Source organism: Salmo trutta, chromosome 32, assembly GCF_901001165.1.
Source record: "Salmo trutta chromosome 32, fSalTru1.1, whole genome shotgun sequence".
In the NCBI taxonomy this organism is placed as follows: domain Eukaryota; kingdom Metazoa; phylum Chordata; class Actinopteri; order Salmoniformes; family Salmonidae; genus Salmo; species Salmo trutta.
Genome location: NC_042988.1, coordinates 32,950,042 through 32,977,946, shown reverse-complemented (window position 1 = coordinate 32,977,946; position 27,905 = coordinate 32,950,042). Strand labels below are relative to the sequence as shown.

General features: G+C 45.5%; 1 protein-coding gene across 4 annotated transcripts; it reads right to left on the bottom strand.

Moving 5' to 3' along the window:
- Window positions 1-374: 374 nt before the first annotated feature.
- On the bottom strand, window positions 375-27,444 carry LOC115171755 (G-protein coupled receptor family C group 5 member B). Of its 4 annotated transcripts, none has more exons than XM_029728871.1 (4): window positions 26,825-27,444; window positions 2,733-3,761; window positions 2,300-2,427; window positions 375-433 (listed from the first exon to the last, which is right to left on the bottom strand). In XM_029728871.1, exons 2-4 carry the CDS (start codon window positions 3,757-3,759, stop codon window positions 389-391), a joined length of 1,200 nt encoding a protein of 399 aa, XP_029584731.1. In that variant the 5' UTR covers window positions 3,760-3,761; window positions 26,825-27,444; the 3' UTR covers window positions 375-388. The 4 variants fall into 4 exon arrangements, with proteins under 4 accessions (XP_029584731.1, XP_029584729.1, XP_029584732.1 ...); XM_029728869.1 differs by lacking the exon at window positions 26,825-27,444 and adding an exon at window positions 26,104-26,811; XM_029728872.1 differs by lacking the exon at window positions 26,825-27,444 and adding an exon at window positions 26,640-26,811.
- Window positions 27,445-27,905: the final 461 nt, after the last annotated feature.

Genomic DNA, 27,905 nt, shown 5'->3' with positions numbered 1-27,905 from the left:
CTCACATCTCCCAGATGAAAATGGTCTCCACAGCATTTGCAACCAAAATAGGGTTATTTTTAAGTTGAATATCTCCTACAGTGATTTAACTTCAAAACTACCTATAATGTTTTGATCTGTCCTCCATACCTGCTCTCCCCCTCAGCCACACTCATTCAGTGGTTGGTTGGTGTAATTGATTAACATAGAGTGGGTGGTGTGTGTAAGCCCTCAGTAAGTCATCTGTTTAACTGGGGAGGGGAGGGGAGGGGAGGGGAGGGAGGGGGGGGTCCTGATGGTGTCCATGTTATAGTTATCATCTCTGGGTTATCCCTCTGTCAAAGGACCCGTCATCCCTTCTTCATCACCCCATTCTTTCTTCCTTCCTCTTCTTCTTCATTTCTGTCCTTCACCACAGCTGCCGCCCCGTATAGGTCGGGGGTGCGGAGGGGACCTGTGAAAGGGAGGAGAGAGAGAAAGAGATGGGACGTCAGTTTGGTAATATACAGTGTTTGAAGTTGAGAGACACTCACGTAAACACACCACACCACACCACACCACACACACCACACCACATCACTCCACACCACACATACCACATCACACCACACCACACCACACACACCACATCACACCACACCACACCACATCACACATCACACCACATCACACATCACACCACATCACACCACACACCACATCACACCACACCACATCACACACACCACATCACACCACACCACATCACACCACACCACACACACCACATCACACACACCACACCACACACACCACATCACACACACCACATCACACCACACACACCACACCACATCACACCACACCACATCACACCACACCACACCACATCACACCACACGTTCCTGATAAGAGGTTACATTTTGAATGCTGCCTGTATCACATCTTCAAAACCCCTTCTTTCCTCTTTATCTTCCTCCTCTCTCTTTCTCCTCCCTCTTCCCCTTCTCTCTTCCTCCTCTCTCTTTCTCCTCCCTCTTCCCCTTCTCTCTTCCCCTCCCTCTTCCCCTTCTCTCTTCCCCTCTCTCTTCCTCCTCTCTCTTCCTCCTCTCTCTTCCTCCTCTCTCTTCCCCCTCTCTCTTCCTCCTCTCTCTTTCTCCTCCCTCTTCCCCTTCTCTCTTCCTCCTCTCTCTTTCTCCTCCCTCTTCCCCTTCTCTCTTCCCCTCCCTCTTCCCCTTCTCTCTTCCCCTTCTCTCTTCCCTCTCTCTTCCTCCTCTCTCTTCCTCCTCTCTCTTCCTCCTCTCTCTTCCTCCTCTCTCTTCCTCCTCTCTCTTCCTCCTCTCTTCCCCCTCTCTCTTCCTCCTCTCTCTTTCTCCTCCCTCTTCCCCTTCTCTCTTCCCCTCCCTCTTCCCCTTCTCTCTTCCCCTCTCTCTTCCTCCTCTCGCTTCTTCCTCTCTTCCTCCTCTCTCCCCTTTTTTCTCTCGATCAGTCTCAACAACTAATCCTGCTCTTTTATGCAGGAGAGAGCATCACTTCCAGAACTCCCCTCCTTTCCTTTCCCTACTCCCTACTAAAGTACATTAATACCACTCTGATGTAGGTGGCAGGTCTATGAGCATAATACTAGGAGGGAGACCATTTGGTTCACAGGTAAACGTTCCCAGAGCTTTAGCTGGGTGGTGGCTCAGTGATTTCTGGCTGTTTTCTAGTTCCAGATTCTGCCTCTAATGTAGTGGCAGGTGTCAGAGCAGAGACTGGGAGGGAGCCATTTTAAAACGTTCCTAGAACGTAAGCTGAAAGTTGGCTCAGCGATTTTCTGGACGCGTGGCTCCAGATTCTGCCAGGTCAGCAGCGTTTATTTATAGCGAGGTGATTGGAGGGTAGTCACATGCGCTAGGGAGCTCACCCATCCATCCTGGGTCTATAAAGAGCGTGATTGGGCCAGGGACACAGCTGCATCACTCACACTGGAGAGATGGCTCTAGTCTGCAGCCCAGGGAACCCACTCCCTCATTCACACACACACACACACACACGCACACACACGCACACACACGCATGCAAGATGTGTATATGTGTTGTGTATATGTGGCTTTATACCTAATATGTGTGGCTTTCTTGCGCAGAATAACAGAATAATAATTTGAGTTTGTATACCTGTGAACGGTAGTGTGTGACAGGGGCGTAAACGTGGGTGTAAATGTGTGTGTGTGCTCACTGCCCAGGTGAGTGAGAGTATGTTTCTATATATGTGTAAGTGTCTACACTGCTTTCTCTCATAGTCAGAGTTTTAATAGAGTTTGTGAATGGATGTGAAGCGTGGTCGGATGTGTAAACGTACAATATGAGAACTCACCGCTCCCCCATTCAGGATCATGGTCATCTCAGTGGGCTGGTACACGTTGCTGCGGAAAGGGGCACTGGGTCTGGGCGCTGTGTTACCATTATGATTACCTGCACTCCTCAGACCTGGCACAGCAGAGGAACAACGTTATTCTCTTATTCTCTTCTGCAAACACATTCATTCATGCATTCTACATTAAGATCGACACAGGAACTTTTAACACACATGCTGTACAGGTACTGTTTGTACCACTACAAGAACAACTGCTCTTATGTAGTTATTGTTAGGCCAGTAAGGTAATATCACTGAGTCACTATGTTCTACATCCAACCCCATACACAGAAACATACATGTAAAACCTCAGTAGTGCTGTACTGAGCTTGTAAGCATGAATTTTAATACACATTTGAAAGTCAAAATCTCTTGTTACCTGCAGTGTTTTCGTCAAAGCCGTAGCCCTGGTTCTCCGGAAACTGCCTGTGTGAGAGGGGGATGTCCTCGTCAAAGCTGGTCTCCCTCATGCGGGACGGGGCCTGGGACGTGTCAAAATAGTCGGGGGCGGAGGGTTGTGGCGGGGAGCGGAGACAGGAGTGTGCCTCGGGCACGGCGTGGAACAGGAGGAGGAGCCAACCCTGTGCCACCAGTGCTATCGCTAATGCTGGATCGTCCCAGTCCGGGGACCGCTCCAGCCAGGCGTTACCGTAGAGATAGAAGCCCACCCAGGCAACCCAGAGGAGGAGGGACAACAGACAGGCGGAGAGGAGCCAGATCGCGTTACAGCGCCACTGCCGGGTCTTCCCACAGAGAGCGAAGGAGGCCGCCCCCAGCGCGGCTAGCAGTAGCGCAAGCACATAGCTACAGGCTAAGGAGAAGTCCAGAGGCAGGTACTGGCAGGCCGCTCTGCCCTCCCTGAGCACCGTGAGCAGGATCCACTCGGCGGCGATGATCCCCTGGACGGCGCTCAGCCCCAGGGCCAGGCCGGTCAGAGCGCAGCCCCCCGGGCTCCGGCGCTCGCGGCCCAGCCTCCGGAGACGCACACCTTGCACCAGCAGGCAGGAGAAGCACAGAGCGAAGAGCAGGCCCCAGAGGGCACGGCGCAGAAGACACAGCTGTTCGTCACGCTCGATGAGGTAGGCGAAACTGAGGCCGAACAGGCCCAGGATGCCCAGGAGCAGGAGGAGAATGGGTCCCACGCCGCTGCGCTTCTCCGCCTCGCTCACGTGGTGTAGTCGGCAGAGGATAATCAGACCCAGTAAAATGGCAGCCAGGGCGCCGCCGGCCGCTGCAGATTCGACCGCCACGCCCCAAACAGAGTCCAGGTCACAGAGGAGGGTGTAGGGGCGCACCAGGCCCCAGCCACACCCCCGGGGCACTGCCAACGAGTCCTCATCGGGGTCCTGGGAGGAACCACGCTGGACCACGGAGAGGAGGAAGAGGAGGACAGGGAAGAACGCCATCTCTAAGAGGAGGAGGGAGGAGAGAGGGTAGAGAAACAGTGAGTCATTTCTGGATCAAAATGTGCAAAGTGAAACAAAAAGTGACAAGTAAATCGTCTACTGTAAATCTGGCTGTGTTTTTTTATGAAACACAAGTGATCACTGTGTGAGTGACAGTCTATGTACATGGAAGTGTTATCCAATGGCACGCACGCACGCACCCACACCCACACTTCCTGTATCCGCAACAACAGGAGCACAGTGACTCTCTCCTTCCATCCTGTAAATGGCCAGAGGTCAACACACAGCCAAGAGGCTCTTTACCAACATCACACACTGATAGCTTCAACATACGTACATACACTGACTACACCAATGCATGCATGCACACACACCCACACAAATGCATATAGACACACACAAAATGATGAGCATCAACTAGATACTTCCAGAACAAGAGCAGAACAAGTAAACAAACCATTCATATGGCTTTACCATGAAGCTGAGTCGGAGGATGGAAATGTACTTGTTTTGAAAGGAGAACATTGAGTTACCGGTCGTCTTTATAACATCAGTATCCACAGACAGAGTCATACTCAGAGAAAACACTGCTCACTGTCTGAGCGGACGCGGGAAGGCATGTAGAATCATATCAGAGGAGGCTGGTCGGAGGACAGGCTCATTGTGATGGCTAGAATGGAATTAATGGAATGGAGTCAAACATCATCAAATTTCAAATCAAATGTATTTACATCAGCTGATGTCACAAAATGCTATACAGAAACCCAGCCTAAAACCCCAAACAGCAAGCAATGCAGGTATAGAAGCACGTGGTTTCTATATGTTTGATGTGTTTGACTCTGTTCCATTGACTCCATTCCAGCCATTACAATGAGCCCGTCCTCCTATAGCTCCTCCCACCAGCCTCCACAGGATCATATATATAACAGGAATAGAAGAACAGGGATCCTCCTGTCCAGACAGAGGAGCTGACAGCATCATGCTGTTTAGGTAAGACACTGAGACGAGGCATATTGCATAGGTAAAACACACACACACACACACACACACACACACACACACACTTTTAAAGTGAAGATCTTCAGAAAGCACTGACAGCCAGAGTAGTGCTACTGAGGAAATCAATATCACCTCACAGTCTGTTTCTCCTCCACATTAACTCCCTATCCCATCCCACCCTATCCCATCCCATTCTATCCTATCCCATCCCATCCCACCCTATCCCATCCCATTCTATCCTATCCCATCCCATTCTATCCTATCCCATCCCATTCTATCCTATCCCATCCCATTCTATCCTATCCCATCCCATTCTATCCTATCCCATCCCACCCTATCCCATCCCATTCTATCCTATCCCATCCCATCCTATCCCATCCCATTCTATCCTATCCCATCCCACCCTATCCCATCCCATTCTATCCTATCCCATCCCATTCTATCCTATCCCATCCCATTCTATCCTATCCCATCCCATTCTATCCTATCCCATCCCATTCTATCCTATCCCATCCCACCCTATCCCATCCCATCCCACCCTATCCCATCCCATTCTATCCTATCCCATCCCACCCTATCCTATCCCATCCCATTCTATCCTATCCCATCCCATTCTATCCTATCCTATCCCATCCCATTCTATCCTATCCCATCCCATCCCACCCTATCCCATCCCATTCTATCCTATCCCATCCCACCCTATCCCATCCCATTCTACCCTATCCCATCCCACCCTATCCTATCCCATCCCACCCTATCCCATCCCATTCTATCCTATCCCATCCCATTCTATCCTATCCCATCCCACCCTATCCCATCCCATTCTATCCTATCCCATCCCATTCTATCCTATCCCATCCCATTCTACCCTATCCCATCCCACCCTATCCTATCCCATCCCACCCTATCCCATCCCATTCTATCCTATCCCATCCCATTCTATCCTATCCCATCCACCCTATCCCATCCCATTCTATCCTATCCCATCCCATTCTATCCTATCCCATCCCATTCTATCCTATCCCATCCCATTCTATCCTATCCCATCCCATCCCATTCTATCCCATCCCATCCCACCCTATCCCACCCCATTCTATCCTATCCCATCCCATTCTATCCTATCCCATCCCACCCTATCCCATCCCATCCCATCCCATCCCATCCTATCCCATTCTATCCCATCCTATCCCATCCTATCCCATCCTATCCCATCCTATCCTATCCTATCCTATCCCATCCTATCCCATCCTATCCCATCCTATCCTATGCTATCCAATCCTATCCCATCCCATCCTACCATATCCCACCCTATCCCATCCCATCCTATCCCATCCCATCCTACCATATCCCACCCTATCCCATCCCATCCTATCCCATCCCATCCTACCCTATCCTATCCCATCCCATCCTATCCTATCCCATCTTATCCTAATCTACCCTATCCTATCCCATCCTATCCTATCCCATCTTATCCTAATCTACCCTATCCCGTCCCATCCTATGCTATCCCATCCTACCCTTTCCCATCCTATCCCATCCTAACAAAACAAACACACATAAACCAAACAAACACACAAGACGATCCCTCATAAGTCTCTAAAGAGACAACGAACACACTATCTAAGGCTGTATCTAAACTCACACACACACACACACACATTCGCACTGACACATCAGCCTGTTTTTAAACCAGCCTAGTAACAGTCAACAACAACTGTCCGGTCCCTTCACAACACATCACACACTGATCTTTCAGAATACTTTCCTATCTGCCTCATACAGTCAATAGCACTGCATTCATTTTAAACCATCACCTCGCGTCACTCTAATACACACAACCACACAAATACAACACAGACCCTACACAACCCTTTCACCCTGTTCACACTATCATGCCCACCCAAACCAAACTGTGCTGGCTGACATATTGTCTTTGCACATTGTCCTTTTCAGCATGGTTCCTGCAACTACAGAATGTTGGATGTGTACACAAACCAGCTCAGTACAGTTTGGTTAGGCTCAGTAATGGGAAAAGCCCTGTGGTTAGCCTTAATTAGGTCTGGCTCATGGAAATAACCTGGGGGTCGCTGATAGTGGTGGTGGGTTCCAAAAGAGAAAAATACCCAATTTTGGATTCATGAATGTTGGCATTAAACCCCTCTATCAGGGTGTTGGTTCGCTCCAAGGCAGCTTAGACTAATTCAGATTACAGACAGCTTTATGAGTGTGTCGAGGATATCTGGTGCAGCAAGGCTTCCAGCCACCGTCTTTATCTGTGCTATGCTATATCTGTGCTATGCTATATCTGTGCTGTGCTATATCTGTGCTGTGCTATATCTGTGCTATGCTATATCTGTGCTATACTATATCTGTTCTATGCTATATCTGTGCTATGCTATATCTGTTCTATGCTATATCTGTGCTGTGCTATATCTGTGCTATGCTATATCTGTGCTATGCTATATCTGTGCTATACTATATCTGTTCTATGCTATATCTGTGCTGTGCTATATCTGTGCTGTGCTATATCTGTGCTGTGCTATATATGTGCTATGCTATATCTGTGCTGTGCTATATCTGTGCTATGCTATATCTGTGCTATACTATATCTGTTCTATGCTATATCTGTGCTGTGCTATATCTGTGCTGTGCTATATCTGTGCTATGCTATATCTGTTCTATGCTATATCTGTTCTATGCTATATCTGTGCTGTGCTATATCTGTGCTATGCTATATCTGTGCTATGCTATATCTGTGCTATGCTATATCTGTGCTATGCTATATCTGTTCTATGCTATATCTGTTCTATGCTATATCTGTGCTGTGCTATATCTGTGCTGTGCTATATCTGTGCTATGCTATATCTGTGCTGTGCTATATCTGTGCTATGCTATATCTGTGCTGTGCTATATCTGTGCTATGCTATATCTGTGCTGTGCTATATCTGTGCTGTGCTATATCTGTGCTATGCTATATCTGTGCTATGCTATATCTGTGCTGTGCTATATCTGTGCTGTGCTATATCTGTGCTGTGCTATATCTGTGCTATGCTATATCTGTGCTATGCTATATCTGTTCTATGCTATATCTGCGCTGTGCTATATCTGTGCTATGCTATATCTGTGCTGTGCTATATCTGTGCTATGCTATATCTGTGCTGTGCTATATCTGTGCTATGCTATATCTGTGCTGTGCTATATCTGTGCTATGCTATATCTGTGCTGTGCTATATCTGTGCTATGCTATATCTGCTTCTAGGTGCCATTAATAGACAGTAACATAATATCATATACCAGTGGCAGTCAGTGACATTTAAGATTAGGGAGGACAATTTATTGGCCTTATTTATATTACAGCATATTGGATGACTGTCATTCATATTCTATTCACCCAGCTCAATGTAACAGCGATAGGTTTAGGCTACTAGCCTACATAACTCTCATTTTCCCTATATCCATCATGAGGTTGCTACATCCTAGCCTATGAATGAACGTTTACAACGTAGATGCACAGGTTGATAGACAAATTGGAGTAATCAAGGTGACAGACAGTGACACATTCAATACCATCTTGCACGCTCTTGCCTACATCTAGCTGACATAGGGTGGAATCATTCATCCAAACAGTTGCCAACAAGAGTTTCTATTGGACAAATTCTGGTAGGTTTATCCTCATTTCGTTCCGTTTTCTTCCATTTAACAAACGTTTTTCAACAGAATCGGCGGAATGAATACACCCCTGATCACACAGTTCACCTTCATAGCAGCCACATACAAACAGCATCATCGCTTGTTGTTGTATAATTCCTTCTCACATCAACATGCTCTCCTCCTCTCACCTTTTCCCTTCACTTGTGCACTTCAGTGCACAGCACGTCAGCTGTCTGTGGCCAGGCGAAAAAATCTTTCCAAGCCAAACCTTCATACCATAACCGCTCCATACAGCCTACATCGTTGTCAATGTTACCATATTAGCTAACGTCGTAGGCAACATAGCTACTAGAACTAACATGTTAGTAAACCCGCTACAATCACGCAGTACAGTGTTTAACAAGAAGTTTAGCAGTTACACCCTTGCGGGCCCTGGTTTCAATAAATTAATACAACCGAAAGCTTACCTTGACTTGGAAGAGTTCCTGTGTTGGATAGCCTTAGCCAGCTAGCTAACATAAATAGCATTCCTCTCTTTGAGCCCGGTGTTTGAGTAGGCTAAATTAGCTAGCTAAGTAAGTGAAAGTGAAAAAAATGCAAAATATAACCTATTGTCTTTCTCTCTATTTGAGTCAACTACTCAACACATTGAGCACTGCAGTGCTAGCTAGCTGTAGCTTGTGCTTTCAGTACTAGATTCATTCTAGTACTGATTTGGTTAACACTAATGGGAGATTCTGGAGAGGCGCTTGACAGCGTTTTCCACCACAATCAACAAAACACCAAATTTCTCGTGAAATGGTGTTGCATGACTCCAATAGAGTTCCAGACACTTACATTTTTACATTTTAGTCATTTAGCAGACGCTCTTATCCAGCGCGACTTACAGCAGTGAATGCATACATTTCATACATTTTTTTCTTCCCGTACTGGTCCCCCGTGGGAATCGAACCCACAACCCTGGCGTTGCAAACACCATGCTCTACCAGCTGAGCCACACTTGTAGACTCTATGCCAAGGTGCCTTGAAGCTGTTCTCATGGTGGCCCAACGATTTATTAAAACACTTTATGTTGGTGTTTCCTTTATTTTGGAAGTTACCTGTAGGTAGAAGTTGTTGCTAACCACCCATTCAGGGTCAATGTTATCGTTCATCAATTGGTTAAGGTTAGGAGTGGGGGCTGGGTTAAGGTTAGGAGTGGGGACTGGGGATACTTCTACCTTGAGCCCTCTCTTGCAGGCAGGCACGTTTTAAACCAAGGTCGAGTGTGTGTGAGGGACAGGAGGCGTGCTTGAAGTAAATCCTGGGCTCAAGGCCCAAAGGGGTCACTGGGGTCAGGGGTGAGAAGTCATGCCTTGACATCCGGCCTGCAGCTCTGACTGATTGGCTTGAGATACAAGTTGCAGCTTAACCACAGATCTAGGATCAGATTACCTAACCTCCAATCCTGACCTTAACCATTTGGGGGGTGAGGAATAGTTAGATCAGTGGGCACCTGACCTGTAGCCCTGAGTGTCTGGGCAACAACAGCCCATATGTTTGCCATAGTGTAGGCCGAGTAGGTAGTTCTCCAGCTCACACATTTTGGTTCCCAAAACATTCAGTGAACATTGTTTTTAGGCTGTGGGAATGTTCTATGTTAGCTGGGCTAATGTCCCAAGAGGCATTCCAATCAGAAATGTTAGTTCTCAGAACATTTTGGGAAAAAATATGTTGGTTGTGGGAACATTCTGTGTTAGCTGGGTGAAAAACACAGGACTTGTTTACGACTTTAGTACATTGTGATTTGCCAAGTATGCCCAGTGCTCAGAGAGTACAGGTGAAACCTTAAATCCCTTTATTTTCCGCCGCTGGTTACCACTGGTTTACATTAACAGCAGTCAGCGCTTCCACAAGGATGAGTCAACTAAGCATGGCGTTAGCTCTATTCACACACACACACACACACACACACACACACACACACACACACACACACACACAGATACACACACAGATACACACACAGATACACACTCACATGCAGGCAAACACACACACCCCTAAACACATTGCTAACTCTATTCATACACACAGCATGCATGCGCACACACACGAACACACACCACTGACACAAGCACGCACACGCACACACATACGGATGTAAGGACACACAGACAGATCTGGGTGTTGAGTTCAGTCCTCACACAATGTTTTGTTCTGGCAGAGCCCCTGATAACCATGGTTACGCCCCATCTCTGAAAAGACAGGAGCGAGAGAGGGAGGGAGGATAGGACAGAGGGGGGTTCACTCATCCCCATACAACCATGCAGACTGCTGTTTCCTCTCCCTCTCTCTCTGGCTCTGCTTTGTGACAGGGAATGGGAACCACATTGCGTAGCTGCAGTGTGGAGTACAGACTCAGAACATAGAGTAACAGACAGGTAGTGACGCTGAGTTTCAACACACATACAGGACTGGAGAGATATCAAGAGTGCTACATCACCATGCTCAGTCCAGTCATCCATCCATCTATACAATCAGTCTTTCAGTCGCTTCCTCTCTCACTTTCTCAGTCCCTCACTCACCTCCACACTCAGTCCCTCTCTTGTCCGTTCACTCACTCACTCATTCCCTCACTTACTTACTTACTCACTCAATCTGTCACAGATGGTTTCCACTCTGTGTAGGGGGACTGTCTGACAGGCTGGAGATGGTACACAGAATACTGACAGAGACAACCACCCAAACACTCTTTCTCTTTCTCTTTCTCTCCCTCCCTCCCTCCCTCCCTCCCTCCCTCCCTCCCTCCCTCCCTCCCTCCCTCCCTCCCTCATATGAGTAATGTGAAGTAGAGCCCCCCAGGCTTCCTTCCTCTATAGCAGAAAAGAAACTTGAGTGTCTTCATCCCTTTTATCTCTCTATATCCCTCTATTTATCTCTCTCTGCCCCCTCTCTATATCCCTCTATTTATCTCTCTCTGCCCCCTCTCTATATCAATCTATTTCCCTCTCTCTGCCCCCTCTCTATATCTCTCTCTCTGCCCCCTCTCTATATCCCTCTATTTATCTCTCTCTCTGCCCCCTCTCTATATCCCTCTATTTATCTCTCTCTCTGCCCCCTCTCTATATCCCTCTATTTATCTCTCTCTCTGCCCCCTCTCTATATCCCTCTATTTATCTCTCTCTCTCTACCCCTCTCTATATCTCTCTCTCTGCCCCCTCTCTATATCCCTCTATTTATCTCTCTCTGCCCCCTCTCTATATCCCTCTATTTATCTCTCTCTCTGCCCCCTCTCTATATCCCTCTATTTATCTCTCTATATCCCTCTATTTATCTCTCTCTCTGCCCCCTCTCTATATCCCTCTATTTATCTCTCTCTCTGCCCCCTCTCTATATCCCGCTATTTATCTCTCTCTCTGCCCCCTCTCTATATCCCTCTATTTATCTCTCTCTCTGCCCCCTCTCTATATCCCTCTATGTATCTCTCTCTGCCCCCTCTCTATATCCCTCTATTTATCTCTCTCTGCCCCCTCTCTATATCCCTCTATTTATCTCTCTCTGCCCCCTCTCTATATCCCTCTATTTATCTCTCTCTGCCCCCTCTCTATATTCCTCTATTTATCTCTCTCTGCCCCCTCTCTATATCCCTCTATTTATCTCTCTCTCTGCCCCCTCTCTATATCCCTCTATTTATCTCTCTCTCTGCCCCCTCTCTATATCCCTCTATTTATCTCTCTCTCTGCCCCCTCTCTATATCAATCTATTTCCCTCTCTCTGCCCCCTCTCTATATCCCTCTATTTATCTCTCTCTGCCCCCTCTCTATATCCCTCTATTTATCTCTCTCTCTGCCCCCTCTCTATATCCCTCTATTTATCTCTTTCTCTGCCCCCTCTCTATATCAATCTATTTCCCTCTCTCTGCCCACTCTCTATATCTGTCTATTTCCCTCTCTCTGCCCACTCTCTATATCAATCTATTTCCCTCTCTCTGCCCCCTCTCTATATCCGTCTATTTCCCTCTCTCTGCCCACTCTCTATATCTGTCTATTTCCCTCTCTCTGCCCCCTCTCTATATCCGTCTATTTCCCTCTCTCTGCCCCCTCTCTATATCAATCTATTTCCCTATCTCTGCCCACTCTCTATATCAATCTATTTCCCTCTTTCTGCCCCCTCTCTATATCCGTCTATTTCCCTCTCTCTGCCCACTCTCTATATCAATCTATTTCCCTCTCTCTGCCCCCTCTCTATATCCGTCTATTTCCCTCTCTCTGCCCACTCTCTATATCAATCCATTTCCCTCTCTCTGCCCACTCTCTATATCAATCTATTTCCCTCTCTCTGCCCCCTCTCTATATCCATCTATTTCCCTCTCTCTGCCCACTCTCTATATCAATCCATTTCCCTCTCTCTGCCCACTCTCTATATCAATCTATTTCCCTCTCTCTGCCCACTCTCTATATCAATCCATTTCCCTCTCTCTGCCCACTCTCTATATCAATCTATTTCCCTCTCTCTGCCCCCTCTCTATATCCGTCTATTTCCCTCTCTCTGCCCCCTCTCTATATCGTCTATTTCCCTCTCTCTGCCCACTCTCTATATCAATCTATTTCCCTCTCTCTGCCCACTCTCTATATCAATCTATTTCCCTCTCTCTGCCCCCTCTCTATATCCGTCTATTTCCCTCTCTCAGGCCACTCTCTATATCAATCCATTTCCCTCTCTCTGCCCACTCTCTATATCAATCTATTTCCCTCTCTCTGCCCACTCTCTATATCAATCCATTTCCCTCTCTCTGCCCACTCTCTATATCAATCTATTTCCCTCTCTCTGCCCCCTCTCTATATCCGTCTATTTCCCTCTCTCTGCCCCCTCTCTATATCGTCTATTTCCCTCTCTCTGCCCACTCTCTATATCAATCTATTTCCCTCTCTCTGCCCCCTCTCTTGCTCTCCCTTAGCTGCCACTCCTCTCTCTATTTCTCTCTCTCCATCCGTCTTTGTCTTTCGCTCCCTTTGCCCTCTATCTCTCTGTTTCTCCTCCTCTGCCTCTCTCTCTCTGTAGCCATTTCTGTCCTCCCCTCAGTTGAAATATTTTATTTATGTTGAATCTGCTCCCCCCCTGCTGTAAAGAGAGCAGCATTCTCATCTTTCTGCCACATTTGAAGATGGGATGTGAACCATGTGCCTTACCCCCTCCCTGGCACTCTCTCTCTCTCTTCCTCCCTCTCAACACCCAACCACACGGTACTGCAAATCCCCTTCCTTACCCTACATCCCTCTCTTTCTTTACTCACTCGCACTACCTCCCTCTTCCCTTTCTCAGCTCTCTCCCTCCGTCTCCCTCTTTCACCCAACACCCGATCATATGGTACAGCAAAACCCCTGCCTTACCCCACATCTCTCTCTACCTTCCTCCCTCTTTCCTTTCCCCTCTCATGCTCTCCCTGCGCTCTCTACCTCCTTCTCTCCCTCTTTCTCACGTCTCCCCTCGCTCTGTTTGATTTTCTTCTACCCCTCTATCTCTCCCTCTCTCTTATGTAATGGGGAAGGAGGGATCCAGAATCCAGCTACTGCCAGTTCTGATGCACTGTCTGCCTGCTTAGACATCCTGATCCTCCTCACCGTTACAGACAGGGAGGCAAGAGCTGCAGCTGAGGGCTCTATGGTACACAGTATTGTTATGTGTGAATAACAATGACTACTGTTCCCACAATGCATCTCATTCTCTTTACCTCTGCACACTGACTATTTGTTATCCTAAATGTTTAGTGTATGTATGTAAAGATAAGTGTGTGTCAATGTATAATACAGTGTCAAAACACACACAGTGCATTCAGAAAGTATTCAGACCCCTTGACTTATTCCATATTTTGTTATGTTATAGCCTTATTCTAAAATGGATAAAATACATGTTTTTCCTCATCAATCTACACACAATACCCCATAATGACAAAATGAAAACAGGTTTTTAGAAATACCTTATTTACATAAGTATTCAGACCCTTTGCTATGAGACATGCAATTAAGCTCAAGTGCATCCTGTTCTATTGATCATCCTTGAGATGTTTCTGCAACTTGATTGGAGTCCACCTGTGGTAAATTCAATTGATTGACATGATTTGGAAAGGCACACACCTGTCTATATAAGGTCCCACAGTTGACAGAGCATGTCAGAGCAAAAACCAAGCCATGAGGTTGAAGGAATTGTCCATAGAGCTCTGAGACAGGATTGTGTCGAGGCACAGATCTGGGGAAGGGTATCAAAAATATTCTACAGCATTGAAGGTCCCCAAGAACACAGTGGCCTCCATCATTCTTAAATGGAATAAGTTTGGAACCACCAAGACTCTTCCTAAAGCTGGCTGCCTGGCCAAATTGAGCAATAGGGGGACAAAGGCCTTGGTCAGGGAGGTGACCAAGAACCTGATGGTCACTCTGTCAGAGCTCCAGAGTTCCTCTGTGGAGATGGGAGAACCTTCCAGAAGGAGAAACATCTCTGCAGTACTCCACCAATCAGGCCTTTATGGTAGAGTGGCCAGATGGGAGCCACTCCTCAGTAAAAGGCACATGACAGCCAGCTTGGCACCTAAAGACTCTCAAACCATGAGAATCAAGGTCTGATGAAACCAAGATTTAAACATGGCACCACCCCTACGGTGAAGCATGGTGGTGGCAGCATCAAACTGTGGGGATGTTTTTCAGAGGAAGGGACTGGGAGTCTAGTCAGGATCGAAGGAAAGATGAACGGAGCAAAGTACAGAGAGATCCTTGATGAAAACCTGCTCCAGAGCGCTTAGGACCTCAGACTGGGACGAAGGTTCACCTTATAACAGGACAACAACCCTAAGCACTCAGCCAAGACAAGGCAAGAGCGGCTTCAGGACAAGTCTCTGAATGTCCTTGAGTTGCCCAGCCAGAGCCCGGACTTGAACCCGATCGAACATCTCTGGAGAGACCTGTAAATATCTTTGCAGCGTCGCTCCCCATCCAACCTGACAGAGCTTGAGAGGATCTGCAGAGAAGAATAGGAGAAACTCCCCAAATACAGGTGTGCCAAGCTAGTAGCGTCATACCCAAGAAGACTCGAGGCTGTAATCACTGCTAAAGATGCTTCAACAAAGTACTGAGTAAAGGGTCTGAGTACTTATGTAAATGTGATTTTTCAGTTTTTTGTATTTTTATAAATTTGCCCCCGAAAAAATGCTTTGTCATTATGGGGTATTGTGTGTAGATTGATGAGGGGGAAAAAAACTATTTAATCAATTTTAGAATAAGGCAAAATGTGGAAAAAGTCAAGGGGTCTGAATACTTTCCGAATGCACTGTATACACTTAGGCTTTGTTTAGACAGCTCAATTTGGATATTTTTTTCCCACTAATTGTTTTTGTTGACCAATCACATCAGATATTTTCACATCAGGTCTTTTTCAGAGCTGGTTTGATTGATCAGCTCTAAAACAAAACTGGGCTGCCTGTGTAAACGCAGCCTTACTATCTTACTCCCCAATAGCTCTCACTGCACACTGGTTCTATGCACCATTTACACACCAATGTGTCATTTACATACATAGTATACAACTTCACATCAATGTTACAAAATGCTACACTACAATTAATAGCAACACATTGCAACTGCATTTATAAGGCCTATATATAATGCAATTGCTCATGGCTACAACAGCAAGAACAGTCTTCAGTTCCTCAAGTCAAAGACTGAAACCTACAGAGCAATCCTCTACAATTATCGTCCTCTACAATTACCCTAGACAGTGCACCACCAGATGCTGTGTAATTACCATAACCATAATTGGGTAGATGATTACATTTTCTGACTAGGATCTCTCTCAACTCACTCTCCTCTCCTCAGTCTTTTAGCAATTTTGTCATTCATTCGATATGGACAGCGATGATAAATAATCGATTTTGTGTGTTTGTTTGTGGAGGGGGGTGTGCGTATATGCATGCGTTTAGATGTGTGTGTATATATATATATATATATATATATATATATGTGTGTGTGCATGTGTGTGTGTGCATGTGTGTGTTTCTAAAAACCTGTTTTTACTTTGTCATTATAGGTTATTGTGTGTAGATTGATGAGGAAATGTTTTTATTTAATCCATTTAAGAATAAGGCTGTAATGTAACAAAATGTGGAAAAAGTCAAGGGGTCTGAATACTTTCTGAATGCTCTGTATATGTGTGTGTATATGTGTGTTATATGTGTGTGCACATGCATGTGTGTGTGTCCTAACCCTAGCCCGTGCAGGGCTCCAGATGTGGAGATAGACAGATGTTGTTGGGGTCAGCAGGTCATTTCCGGGAGATGGACCAAAGCTTGTCTCACATCTGCCTGTTCTGTTCCATGCCACATTAGTCATCATGTCGTAAGGTAGCCATAATAATTCATTACTAATTAGCCTTCCTGAAGTACTGTCGCCACCGACCAATGCTTTAATGTTGTCTACAAAATCGGGGAGGGGACTTTGGATCTCTCTCTGTCTGTTCGTTCGTACATTAGTCACACGCGATATCTCAGACAGCACTGGCCAGATTTTGACGAAACTTGGGTGAACGATGTGTCTTGCCATAGAGATTCGGCATTTACTAAATTACACTGATTGGCCCAAGGCGGGAGCTATAGTAATTAACTGAAATGAATTGCTGCATCATTTGTAGGGGACGACATGTTTACGTAAATTGATTCATTTATTGAATATTTTTGAGGATCAGCAGCAGTACTGTAATGAAGGTGCTTCATTAGGAACGAGATACTGTTGTTAGCATTGCATCGACCACGAAAGTTGGTAACTAATCGCCATATTGGATGACACTTAAAAATACATTTTTTTTTATGATTATCTCTCAGTGCATTTAAAGGCATTGGACTTGTGCAAGCAAGGCTGGACCAAGTTTCAAAAATATTCCTTGACCTGTATTTCTTTTGAATCCATGAGGGGGAGTTTACGAGTGTGTACTTCGGGAAAAGTTGAAGAATCACAACGCAGCCAGAGCCCAAGGGCAAATGAAGGGGTCAGAGGAGAGATGGAGAGGTCAGGGAAGGATGGGGACCTTGGGGCCTTTAATCTCTTCAGACGAGATGCTAGACTGGCAGGTTGGCAGGACTCCATACTACATCATCTGACTCTTTTTAAAGACTGGCAGGTTGTCAGGACTCCACACTAGCTCTTTTTATACCTGTTTTCTAGACTGGCAAGTTGGCAGGACTCCATACTAGCTCTTTTTATACCTGTTTTCTAGACTGCAAGTTGGCAGGACTCCATACTAGCTCTTTTTATACCTGTTTTCTAGACTGGCAGGTTGTCAGGACTCCATACTAGCTCTTTTTATACCAGTTTTCTAGACTGGCAAGTTGGCAGGACTCCATACTAGCTCTTTTTATACCTGTTTTCTAGACTGCAAGTTGGCAGGACTCCATACCAGCTCTTTTTATACCTGTTTTCTAGACTGGCAGGTTGTCAGGACTCCATACTAGCTCTTTTTATACCTGTTTTCTAGACTGGTAGGTTGGCAGGCTCCATACTAGCTCTTTTTATACCTGTTTTCTAGACTGGTAGGTTGGCAGGCTCCATACTAGCTCTTTTTCTTTCCTCCATCTCACAATAACATCATGTTCCTTCACTGACGTCATCGGTCTTCCACAGCTGTGTGTCAGATAAATGGAGGGAGTGACAGAGAATAAGATAGAGAAAGACTGAGGAAGAGAGAGGGTTGTGGCAATGAGAGAGAGAAAGAACGAGATGGAGATAAATAAATAAAGACTACGCCAGAGAGAGAGAGAGAGATGGAGATAAATAAATAAAGACTATGCCAGAGAGACAGAGAGAGATGGAGATAAATAAATAAAAAGACTATGCCTGAGAGACAGAGAGAGATAAATAAATAAAGACTATGCCAGAGAGACAGAGAGAGATGGAGATAAATAAATAAAGACTATGCCAGAGAGACAGAGAGAGATAAATAAATAAAGACTATGCCAGAGAGACAGAGAGAGATGGAGATAAATAAATAAAGACTATGCCAGAGAGACAGAGAGAGATAAATAAATAAAGACTATGCCAGAGAGACAGAGAGAGATGGAGATAAATAAATAAAGACTATGCCAGAGAGACAGAGAGAGATGGAGATAAATAAATAAAGACTATGCCAGAGAGACAGAGAGAGATAAATAAAGACTATGCCAGAGAGACAGAGAGAGATGGAGATAAATAAATAAAGACTATGCCAGAGAGACAGAGAGAGATGGAGATAAATAAATATAGACTATGCCAGAGAGACAGAGAGAGATAAATAAATAAAGACTATGCCCGAGAGACAGAGAGAGATGGAGATAAATAAATAAAGACTATGCCCGAGAGACAGAGAGAGATGGAGATAAATAAATAAAGACTATGCCAGAGAGACAGAGAGAGATAAATAAATAAAGACTATGCCAGAGAGACAGAGAGAGATAAATAAATAAAGACTATGCCAGAGAGACAGAGAGAGATAAATAAATAAAGACTATGCCAGAGAGACAGAGAGAGATAAATAAATAAAGACTATGCCAGAGAGACAGAGAGAGATAAATAAATAAAGACTATGCCAGAGAGACAGAGAGAGATAAATAAATAAAGACTATGCCAGAGAGACAGAGAGAGATAAATAAATGACTATGCCAGAGAGACAGAGAGAGATAAATAAATAAAGACTATGCCAGAGAGACAGAGAGAGATGGAGATAAATAAATAAAGACTATGCCAGAGAGACAGAGAGAGATAAATAAATAAAGACTATGCCAGAGAGACAGAGAGAGATGGAGATAAATAAATAAAGACTATGCCAGAGAGACAGAGATAGATTAATAAATAAAGACTATGCCAGAGAGACAGAGAGAGATAAATAAATAATGACTATGCCAGAGAGACAGAGAGATGGAGATAAATAAATAAAGACTATGCCAGAGAGACAGAGAGAGATAAATAAATAAAGACTATGCCAGAGAGACAGAGAGAGATAAATAAATAAAGACTATGCCAGAGAGACAGAGAGAGATAAATAAATAAAGACTATGCCAGAGAGACAGAGAGAGATAAATAAATAAAGACTATGCCAGAGAGACAGAGAGAGATAAATAAATAAAGACTATGCCAGAGAGACAGAGAGAGATAAATAAATAAAGACTATGCCAGAGAGACAGAGAGAGATAAATAAATAAAGACTATGCCAGAGAGACAGAGAGAGATGGAGATAAATAAATAAAGACTATGCCAGAGAGACAGAGAGAGATAAATAAATAAAGACTATGCCAGAGAGACAGAGAGAGATAAATAAATAAAGACTATGCCAGAGAGACAGAGAGAGATAAATAAATAAAGACTATGCCAGAGAGACAGAGATAGATTAATAAATAAAGACTATGCCAGAGAGACAGAGAGAGATAAATAAATAAAGACTATGCCAGAGAGAGATAAATAAATAAAGACTATGCCAGAGAGAGATAAATAAATAAAGACTATGCCAGAGAGACAGAGAGAGATTGAAGAGAGACTGTCCTCCCTGAGGTCTGGTGTGTCAGTGCAAACAGCCTGCCAGGCAGACAGAAAGGCATCCATCCATCCAGCCAGCTAGACTGACTGGCCACGCAGACTGGCTGATAATCAGAGAGACAAACAGATGAGACGGACGGACGGACGGACGGACGGACGGACGGACGGACGGACAGACAGACTGATGATCAGACAGACAGACAGACTGGTGATCAGACAGACAGACAGACAGACAGACTGGTGATCAGACAGACAGACAGACAGACTGATGATCAGACAGACAGACTGATGATCAGACAGACAGACAGACAGACAGACAGACAGACAGACAGACAGACAGACAGACAGACAGACAGACAGACAGACAGACAGACAGACAGACAGACAGACAGACTGATGATCAGACAGACAGACAGACAGACAGACTGGTGATCAGACAGACAGACTGGTGATCAGACAGACAGACAGACAGACTGATGATCAGACAGACAGACTGATGATCAGACAGACAGACAGACAGACAGACAGACAGACAGACAGACAGACAGACAGACAGACAGACAGACAGACAGACAGACAGACAGACAGACAGACAGACAGACAGACAGACAGACAGACTGATGATCAGACAGACAGACTGATGATCAGACAGACAGACTGATGATCAGACAGACAGACTGATGATCAGACAGACAGACAGACAGACAGACTGATGATCAGACAGACAGACAGACTGATGATCAGACAGACAGAGAGGGACAGTTCTGTGCCTCCCTCCATGGTCCCCAGACCTCTCCAGGCATCCCAGGCCTGGATAATTAGGCCTCATTAACATATGACTGAGTCTCACAGCATGACCATATGCTAATTGACTTGGCAATTAAGTCCGATTTTTTTATGATCAGAGAGAGAGAGTCAGAGAGCATGACTGGGTTACATGATAATGATCAGAGAGCATGTCTGGGTTACATGATAATGATCAGAGAGTCAGAGAGCATGTCTGGGTTACATGATAATGATCAGAGAGAGAGAGTCAGAGAGCATGTCTGGGTTACATGATAATGATCAGAGAGAGAGTCAGAGAGCATGTCTGGGTTACATGATAATGATCAGAGAGAGAGTCAGAGAGCATGTCTGGGTTACATGATAATGATCAGAGAGAGAGTCAGAGAGCATGACTGGGTTACATGATAATGATCAGAGAGAGAGAGTCAGAGAGCATGTCTGGGTTACATGATAATGATCAGAGAGAGAGTCAGAGAGCATGTCTGGGTTACATGATGACGATCAGAGAGAGAGAGAGTCAGAGAGCATGTCTGGGTTACATGATAATGATCAGAGAGAGAGAGAGTCAGAGAGCATGTCTGGGTTACATGATGACGATCAGAAAGAGAGAGAGTCAGAGAGCATGTCTGGGTTACATGATAATGATCAGAGAGAGAGTCAGAGAGCATGTCTGGGTTACATGATGACGATCAGAGAGAGAGAGAGAGAGAATCAGAGAGCATGTCTGGGTTACATGATAATGATCAGAGAGAGAGTCAGAGAGCATGTCTGGGTTACATGATGACGATCAGAGAGAGAGTCAGAGAGCATGTCTGGGTTACATGATAATGATCAGAGAGAGAAAGTGTCAGAGAGCATGTCTGGGTTACATGATAATGATCAGAGAGAGAGTCAGAGAGCATGTCTGGGTTACATGATAATGATCAGAAGAAGAATTAGTGGGGTGGGTTGGGCTGGGGAGTGGAATGGAGAGGAGATGAGAGAAGAGGAACAGAGAGCAGGATGTGCGGAGGAAGCTGTAGCGTGGAAGGGATTGTTGTGTGATGAGTCAAGCTGTTGCCTCTGAGCACAGACACACGTGCACACAAGTGGAAACTTAGGCGTTGATGAAGATATGACATGCTCATACGTTCTCTCTTTCTCTGTCACACACACAGCTCTACCAGATATACACATGGTTGGCATAAGGTACATATGGTTGATAGAGGAAGGCCAGAGGGTAAAACATCAGGTGTTAGAGGTGTGTGACACCAAAGACAGGACCTCAGATTAATATTGCATGTTTGTATGTAGTCTACTTCTCCTTTACAGTTCATGTCCAGCATACACAATTAGAAAAAAGGGTTCCAAAAGGGTTCTTCAGTTGTCCCCATAGGGGAACCCTTTTTGGTTTCAGGTAGAACTATTTTGGGTTCCACGTAGAACCCTCTGTGGAAAGGGTTTAACATGGAACCCAAAAGGGTTCTATCTGGAATCATTATTGGGGACTGCCGCAGAAGCGTTTAAGGTTCTAGATAGAACCTTTTTTTCTAAGAGTGTAATTGCCCCTTGTAGGATAAACAAAGTAGGCATTTTGAATGGAATTTAAACCATCCCTGATCTGTTTCATTAAGTACATTCTAGAACACAGAACACACTCAGAGACACCCATGGGCTTTCTAACCACTTACAATTAGGGATGGGCGATATATCAAATTCATTTTAATTTATGTTTTTGCCCGATATTTCAAATGCCTGTATCGCAAGAATCTAGTTTTTACTGTTTACATTTTTTTCAGAGCTTATTCTCATGTTGTCTTTTTGGTCTCATCTCCTTCTCTCCTTTTGCTGTGACTCTGCACCTTACCGTTTCCACACATGACAAGCCCCTCCCCCACCCACTGAGCCCCTCCCCCACCCACTGAGCCCCTCCCCCACCCACCGAGCCCCTCCCCCACACACATAGCCCCTCCCCCACACACCAAGCCCCTCCCCCACACACAGAGCCCCCCCCACACAGAGCCCCTCCCCCACCCTCCGAGCTCCTCCCCCCCACACAGAGCCCCTCCCCCACCCACCAAGCCCCTCCCCCCACACAGAGCCCCTCCCCCACTCACCTCCTCCCCCCCACACCCCTCCCCCACCCACGAGCCCCTCCTCCCACACAGAGCCCCTGCCCCACCAACCTCCCCCCTCCCCCCACACAGAGCCCCTCCCCCCACACAGAGCCCCTCCCCCACCCACCGAGCCCCTCCCCCCCACACAGAGCCCCTCCCCCACCCACCGAGCCCCTCCCCCCCACACAGAGCCCCTCCCCCACCCACCGAGCCCCTCCCCCCCACACAGAGCCCCTGCCCCACCCACCGAGCCCCTCCCCCCCACACAGAGCCCCTGCCACTCACTACTACAAAGATGAGAGTTCACTTCTTCCTCTTTGACAAGCGGTTTCAACCAGCTATTTACATTTCAGGTCTGGTCCAACAGAATAGGTCATAACATGGACACTGAAAGACATTGAGAAATTATTTTACTGGAATAGAGGAGAAGTTAACCTTTCTAACCATACCCTTTTTATGTCTCAAAGAGCAGACACTACCAAAACAGGAGTATCAATTTTAAGTTACATTTTTAAGTTTAGTTTAATTTATTTGCACAAACAAAACAAGTGATAAACAACAATACAGGTAAAAATAATTATAATAATAAGACGGTTTGCAGGTGTGGTTGGAAGCCCAAGGGCTTATATGAAAACCACACCAGAAAAATACTAGATACAATACATAAGTACAAAAATAAAAAGGGTTTGTTAAAACAGATAATAAAACCTACTAATATATAATGCAATCAACATTGATTCTGGAAAATCCATGCTCAGTTTGTCTAGCGTGGTGCCACATACCGCTAGCAGCATTTTAGCCAAAGACTATAAGCATCAAACATAATTATAGAAGGAATTAGCAAATCGCTCTCATTCTGAGAAATAAGGTAGGCCACTTGATTTCAACATTTGAACAAAGTGGACAGGCTAACATGCTGCTCAAACAGTTGGAGACGGACAGAAGGGTGTGTTCATAGCAATTCAACTGTTCTACCTTGTTAGCTAGCAAATAGATACGTTGGCTCAACTTGAAATATAAATATTATCTGGCTACTCACCAACATGTGGGCTTGGGTTTGAGAGACTGTTTCTGAGTACTGTGTTCATTCTCTATAATGCCTGCTGCAAGAAGTTCACTACAAGCATTTCGCCACACTTGCATTAACATCTGCTAACCATGTGTATGTGACCAATACAATTTGATTTGATAAGAAGTTAGTCATTATTAGTTAATGTGCATTATGCATGGTTCTGGTTCTGGTTCCATTTGGAACAAAAAGGGCACTTTCATAGACAGACTTGAATGTCAAATCAGTGATTATTGCAAAAAAGCAGGTTTAACTAAAAGCAGGTTAAATAATTCACTTATTAGTGTGTCTTATGGTTGTGGAAGGCTTATATTTAGTATAGGTATAACTTCACAATACCTGAATTCATTAGATTATTGCAGACTGTTTGAAATGCAGTGTGTTTGACCTTTAATTGTACAACAAAGCTAATTTATGTTTTTTTATATATATATATATATGATTTTTAAAAATCAAATATATTGTGAATTGCCCATAAGTTAAAATAAATAAATAAATAGAGATGTGATTTTTAGGCCATATCACCCAGTTCTACATACAATCATCAACATGACTACACCACAGCACCAGAGAAACCAAGTACGGGTAGGTAGACCAAACAACTCTCTCGTCTGACACCATTCACTCACTGCCGATGACACAACAGTGTTCAAGGCAAGGAAGGGCATGTCCTGTACATGTATGTAGGAAGAATTCCTCTCCCATGTTCCAGAGCAAAGTTACATTGATTCAGTTGTTATGACCTAGTAATAAGCGCATCATCATTGATGTATGAACGGTCAGCAGTGGTCACTTACCCAGTATAGTAGAATCGTAGCCCTGGTTAGGTCAGTTTCCTGGCTAGAGGACAAAAATACTCTGGTCCTAAGTGTTGCTGGCCTTGCCTTTAACTCTTTCACTGACCAAGTCCCTGCTTTAGGCAGATACCTATTTAGAGAATGTTATTTTTACAGGCTCAGTCCCCCCCCCCCCTTTAAACAATACTGACCACATGGGAGGGTCCGCAGGGGTTTCCAGAAATGATTGTTAGTGGGGGGACCCGGGCCCACCCATTGTTAGGTTGGCGGGGGTGATCTCAATTCCTAAATAAAGAATATAATCTCACCTTCCAAATATAGAGAAGGGATGAGAGAACATCAGTGTTTCCCCTAAGATTTTGTTCAGCAGCTGAGGTTTCTCAGATGATCTGATGTTTTAACTCTGGTGGGGGGTTTTCAGTGGCTGCAAGATTTGCAGCATATAGGGGAAACACAGAACATCCATGGATATGATTGGAAATGTGATTTTAAATGAAATCCCAAAATGGTGTCAACCACCATGGAGACCATGCTGCTCATATTATGCACTGTGAGCTATGACATCAATGGCAGAGCACAGCAGTATTCTGTATTCTGATGTAAACAGTATTGCCGTTTACCCTGACTCAAGCTTAAATGTTGTTCTTGATGTTATGCTTGGTCAAGTGGCAGGTGGTCCTTTTCATCAATTACCCTTGAGGTCAAGGCCACACACTAAGGTGTAGCCCCGAGCATCCCATTGGTTCCTGCATGAAATGTGGGTGAAGGAAACCGTCTACCGATGTACAGCTAGCTACCATTGTCTCCCCCACCCCTTCACCCCAAAGCTAGCTACCATTGTCGCCCCCACCCTTCTTCTGTGGGGTTTATTGGTGGTTGGCATCCAACGTTATTGTGCATTACTGCCACCTACTGTACTGGAACGCCCCCGCCTCTCTTAGTTTAAAAATTGACCAATATCAGTATAATGAGGGGTTCCTGCACATGCAGGAATGCCCACATGCAGGAACGCCCTGAATTGCGGCAGCAATTGCACTCTTCTCAATGACAGAGCCTTCCCAACAACGTGCCCAACGACAAATACCAGACCACCGGGCAAGTTTACACATTAGAACCCCGCATCTGGTGCAGCCACATCACCAGCACTCACACAAGACTGTCAAGGGGGCAACTTCGACCCCTGTGAATGACGAACCCTACAATAGCCAGTGTCCAGTTTAACCACCGACACCGCACTAGGTGATGAATTCGAAGCATCAATAGTGTCGTGCTAAAACTACCAATTGGCCATTGACAATGATTATATCACGTTCACAGAAAACCATGCACGTATACCAATCGAATCTCTCTCTTGAATCACTCCCCTCCCTCTCTCGTTGATATCGATCGATACTCGAGGGGAAATCGAGGGAACGTACCTTGAGCGACGTAAACAAATCCGATGGAAACGATTGCAGAATGCACGTGTCACTTATATAGCGGGGTGTATTGGAAAAAGTCACGTTTTAGGGTTGAAGCCCTCCTGCTTCGTTTGCGTTTACACTCTCCACCCACATTCCCACGGCTGTGGATCAGCTCTGCTGCCCCGACCGAATTATTCAACCCTCTCCTGGGTTAGGAACCAGAGAGAGAAAACTCTGTATTCAACCCACTCCCGGGTTAGGAACCAGACAGAGAACACCCTGTATTCAACCGTACCTGTTCTCTTCTGGTAACGGTCCCGATTTGACACGCCAGCAGGGAGACGCACTCGGAATGGCAGAATTGGGTTACAGTTGTCGTTTCTCCTAAATCCTTTGTTCAACGGTGCGTTTCCCCAACGAACCCCCTTTTGTGATGAATAAATTAGGAATAATCTAAATAAATAAAAGACATGAATGCAACTTTAATATCCCCGCTGTACACAAAATATCGTGCGTTAAATCCAGACGGATTCCCTGTCACTGCTGCGCACCTTTACACTGTTCACTGCCCGGGTCGAGACTCAGCTCTCCCTGCTGCACATCTCCCGACTGACTGCATCAACGTGTATGACAGTTTGGAGCTCTGCATAACATGCGTCATTTTAATCCCTCTTTGAACAGCCAGCGAACATGACAGCTCTACGTGGAGCAACGGGAGAAACCACAATCTACTCACTTCACTGCACTCCGTCCTCCCTCTCTCTCTATCTCTCTCACTCTCTCCAGTCCGCTTCTGCTCTGTAGGCAGTCCTATATGCTCCCCTCCAATAAAATGGTGTGTTGACCGCGGGTTTTCCCGTCAATTCCTTTTTGGCACCACGTCCATACACCTTTCACCCAAAACGGTCTATTGGCCGGCGATTCAGTACACTCTATTTCGGATTAAAATTGAAATTATAATCCGTGGTTCATTTACGGTTCTTGGTATCAAGTTCTTCCCTTCCACATTCGGTCTGTGGTTGGTTCGGAGCTATGAGTATAACGGTGTTGTGATGCTGGTTTCTCCTTCGGCTTGAACACGCTCGTCCTCAGCCCTTCGATTCGATCTATTCAGGGAGGCGTGAAGTGAGTGACACATAACCAGCCCCGTGCCAGACCTGCGCAGCCTACTATGAGCGCAATCAGCCCACTATGATTGGGGGGCGATTTGTTGTTGTTACCCCTCTACACCGCCTGAAATTGTATCCAACTGCTTCTGCTCGGGGTATTGCCTCTTCACCGATATCCCATGAAACCCGCGGGTTAGTCGGATACCGCTGCTCTGCTTCGGAGGACAATTTGAGTGACAGTCACATTGATTTCTGTCCAGAGAGTCGCGCCGTCGTAATCCTCGTAATCACAGTCTATCTGTCAATATCCCCATGCCATTGCCACACAGACAGAAGATAATAGAGAAACGCTGCCTTCGTCAAAGCATGGAGCCTTTGTTGTCTGCTCTAATGTTCCAATGGGATTGTATTTCATCTGAGATTTGGAGTATATTAGTACAGGAAACTCTTTGGCCGTCCTGACCTGGCCCCAGGCCAAATTCTTTAGCATGACCATGGAGGTGATGGACATAATGACAACACAGACACAGATCTGACACACTGACATACACACACTTAGACACCAAAATGCAGTCACACTCGCACACACACAACCACACACACACCACTAACATGTGCATTGCATGTTAAACAAATGCTCCGAGCTATAACACACTTGAACTCTATGTTCAAACTCATATAGGCTACATACAGATGCAATGCATTCTC

What these genes read in the sequence shown, in the direction of transcription:
- LOC115171755 (XM_029728871.1), bottom strand. Translation starts at nt 3,759, where the DNA reads ATGGCGTTCTTCCCTGTCCTCCTCTTCCTCCTCTCCGTGGTCCAGCGT. An exon ending in CTTTGACGAAAACACTGCAG is followed by an intron (nt 2,428 to 2,732) that starts GTAACAAGAGAT and finishes CTGCTGTGCCAG; the next exon opens with GTCTGAGGAGTGCAGGTAAT. An exon ending in GAGCGGTGAGTTCTCATATT is followed by an intron (nt 434 to 2,299) that starts GTACGTTTACAC and finishes TCCCTTTCACAG; the next exon opens with GTCCCCTCCGCACCCCCGAC.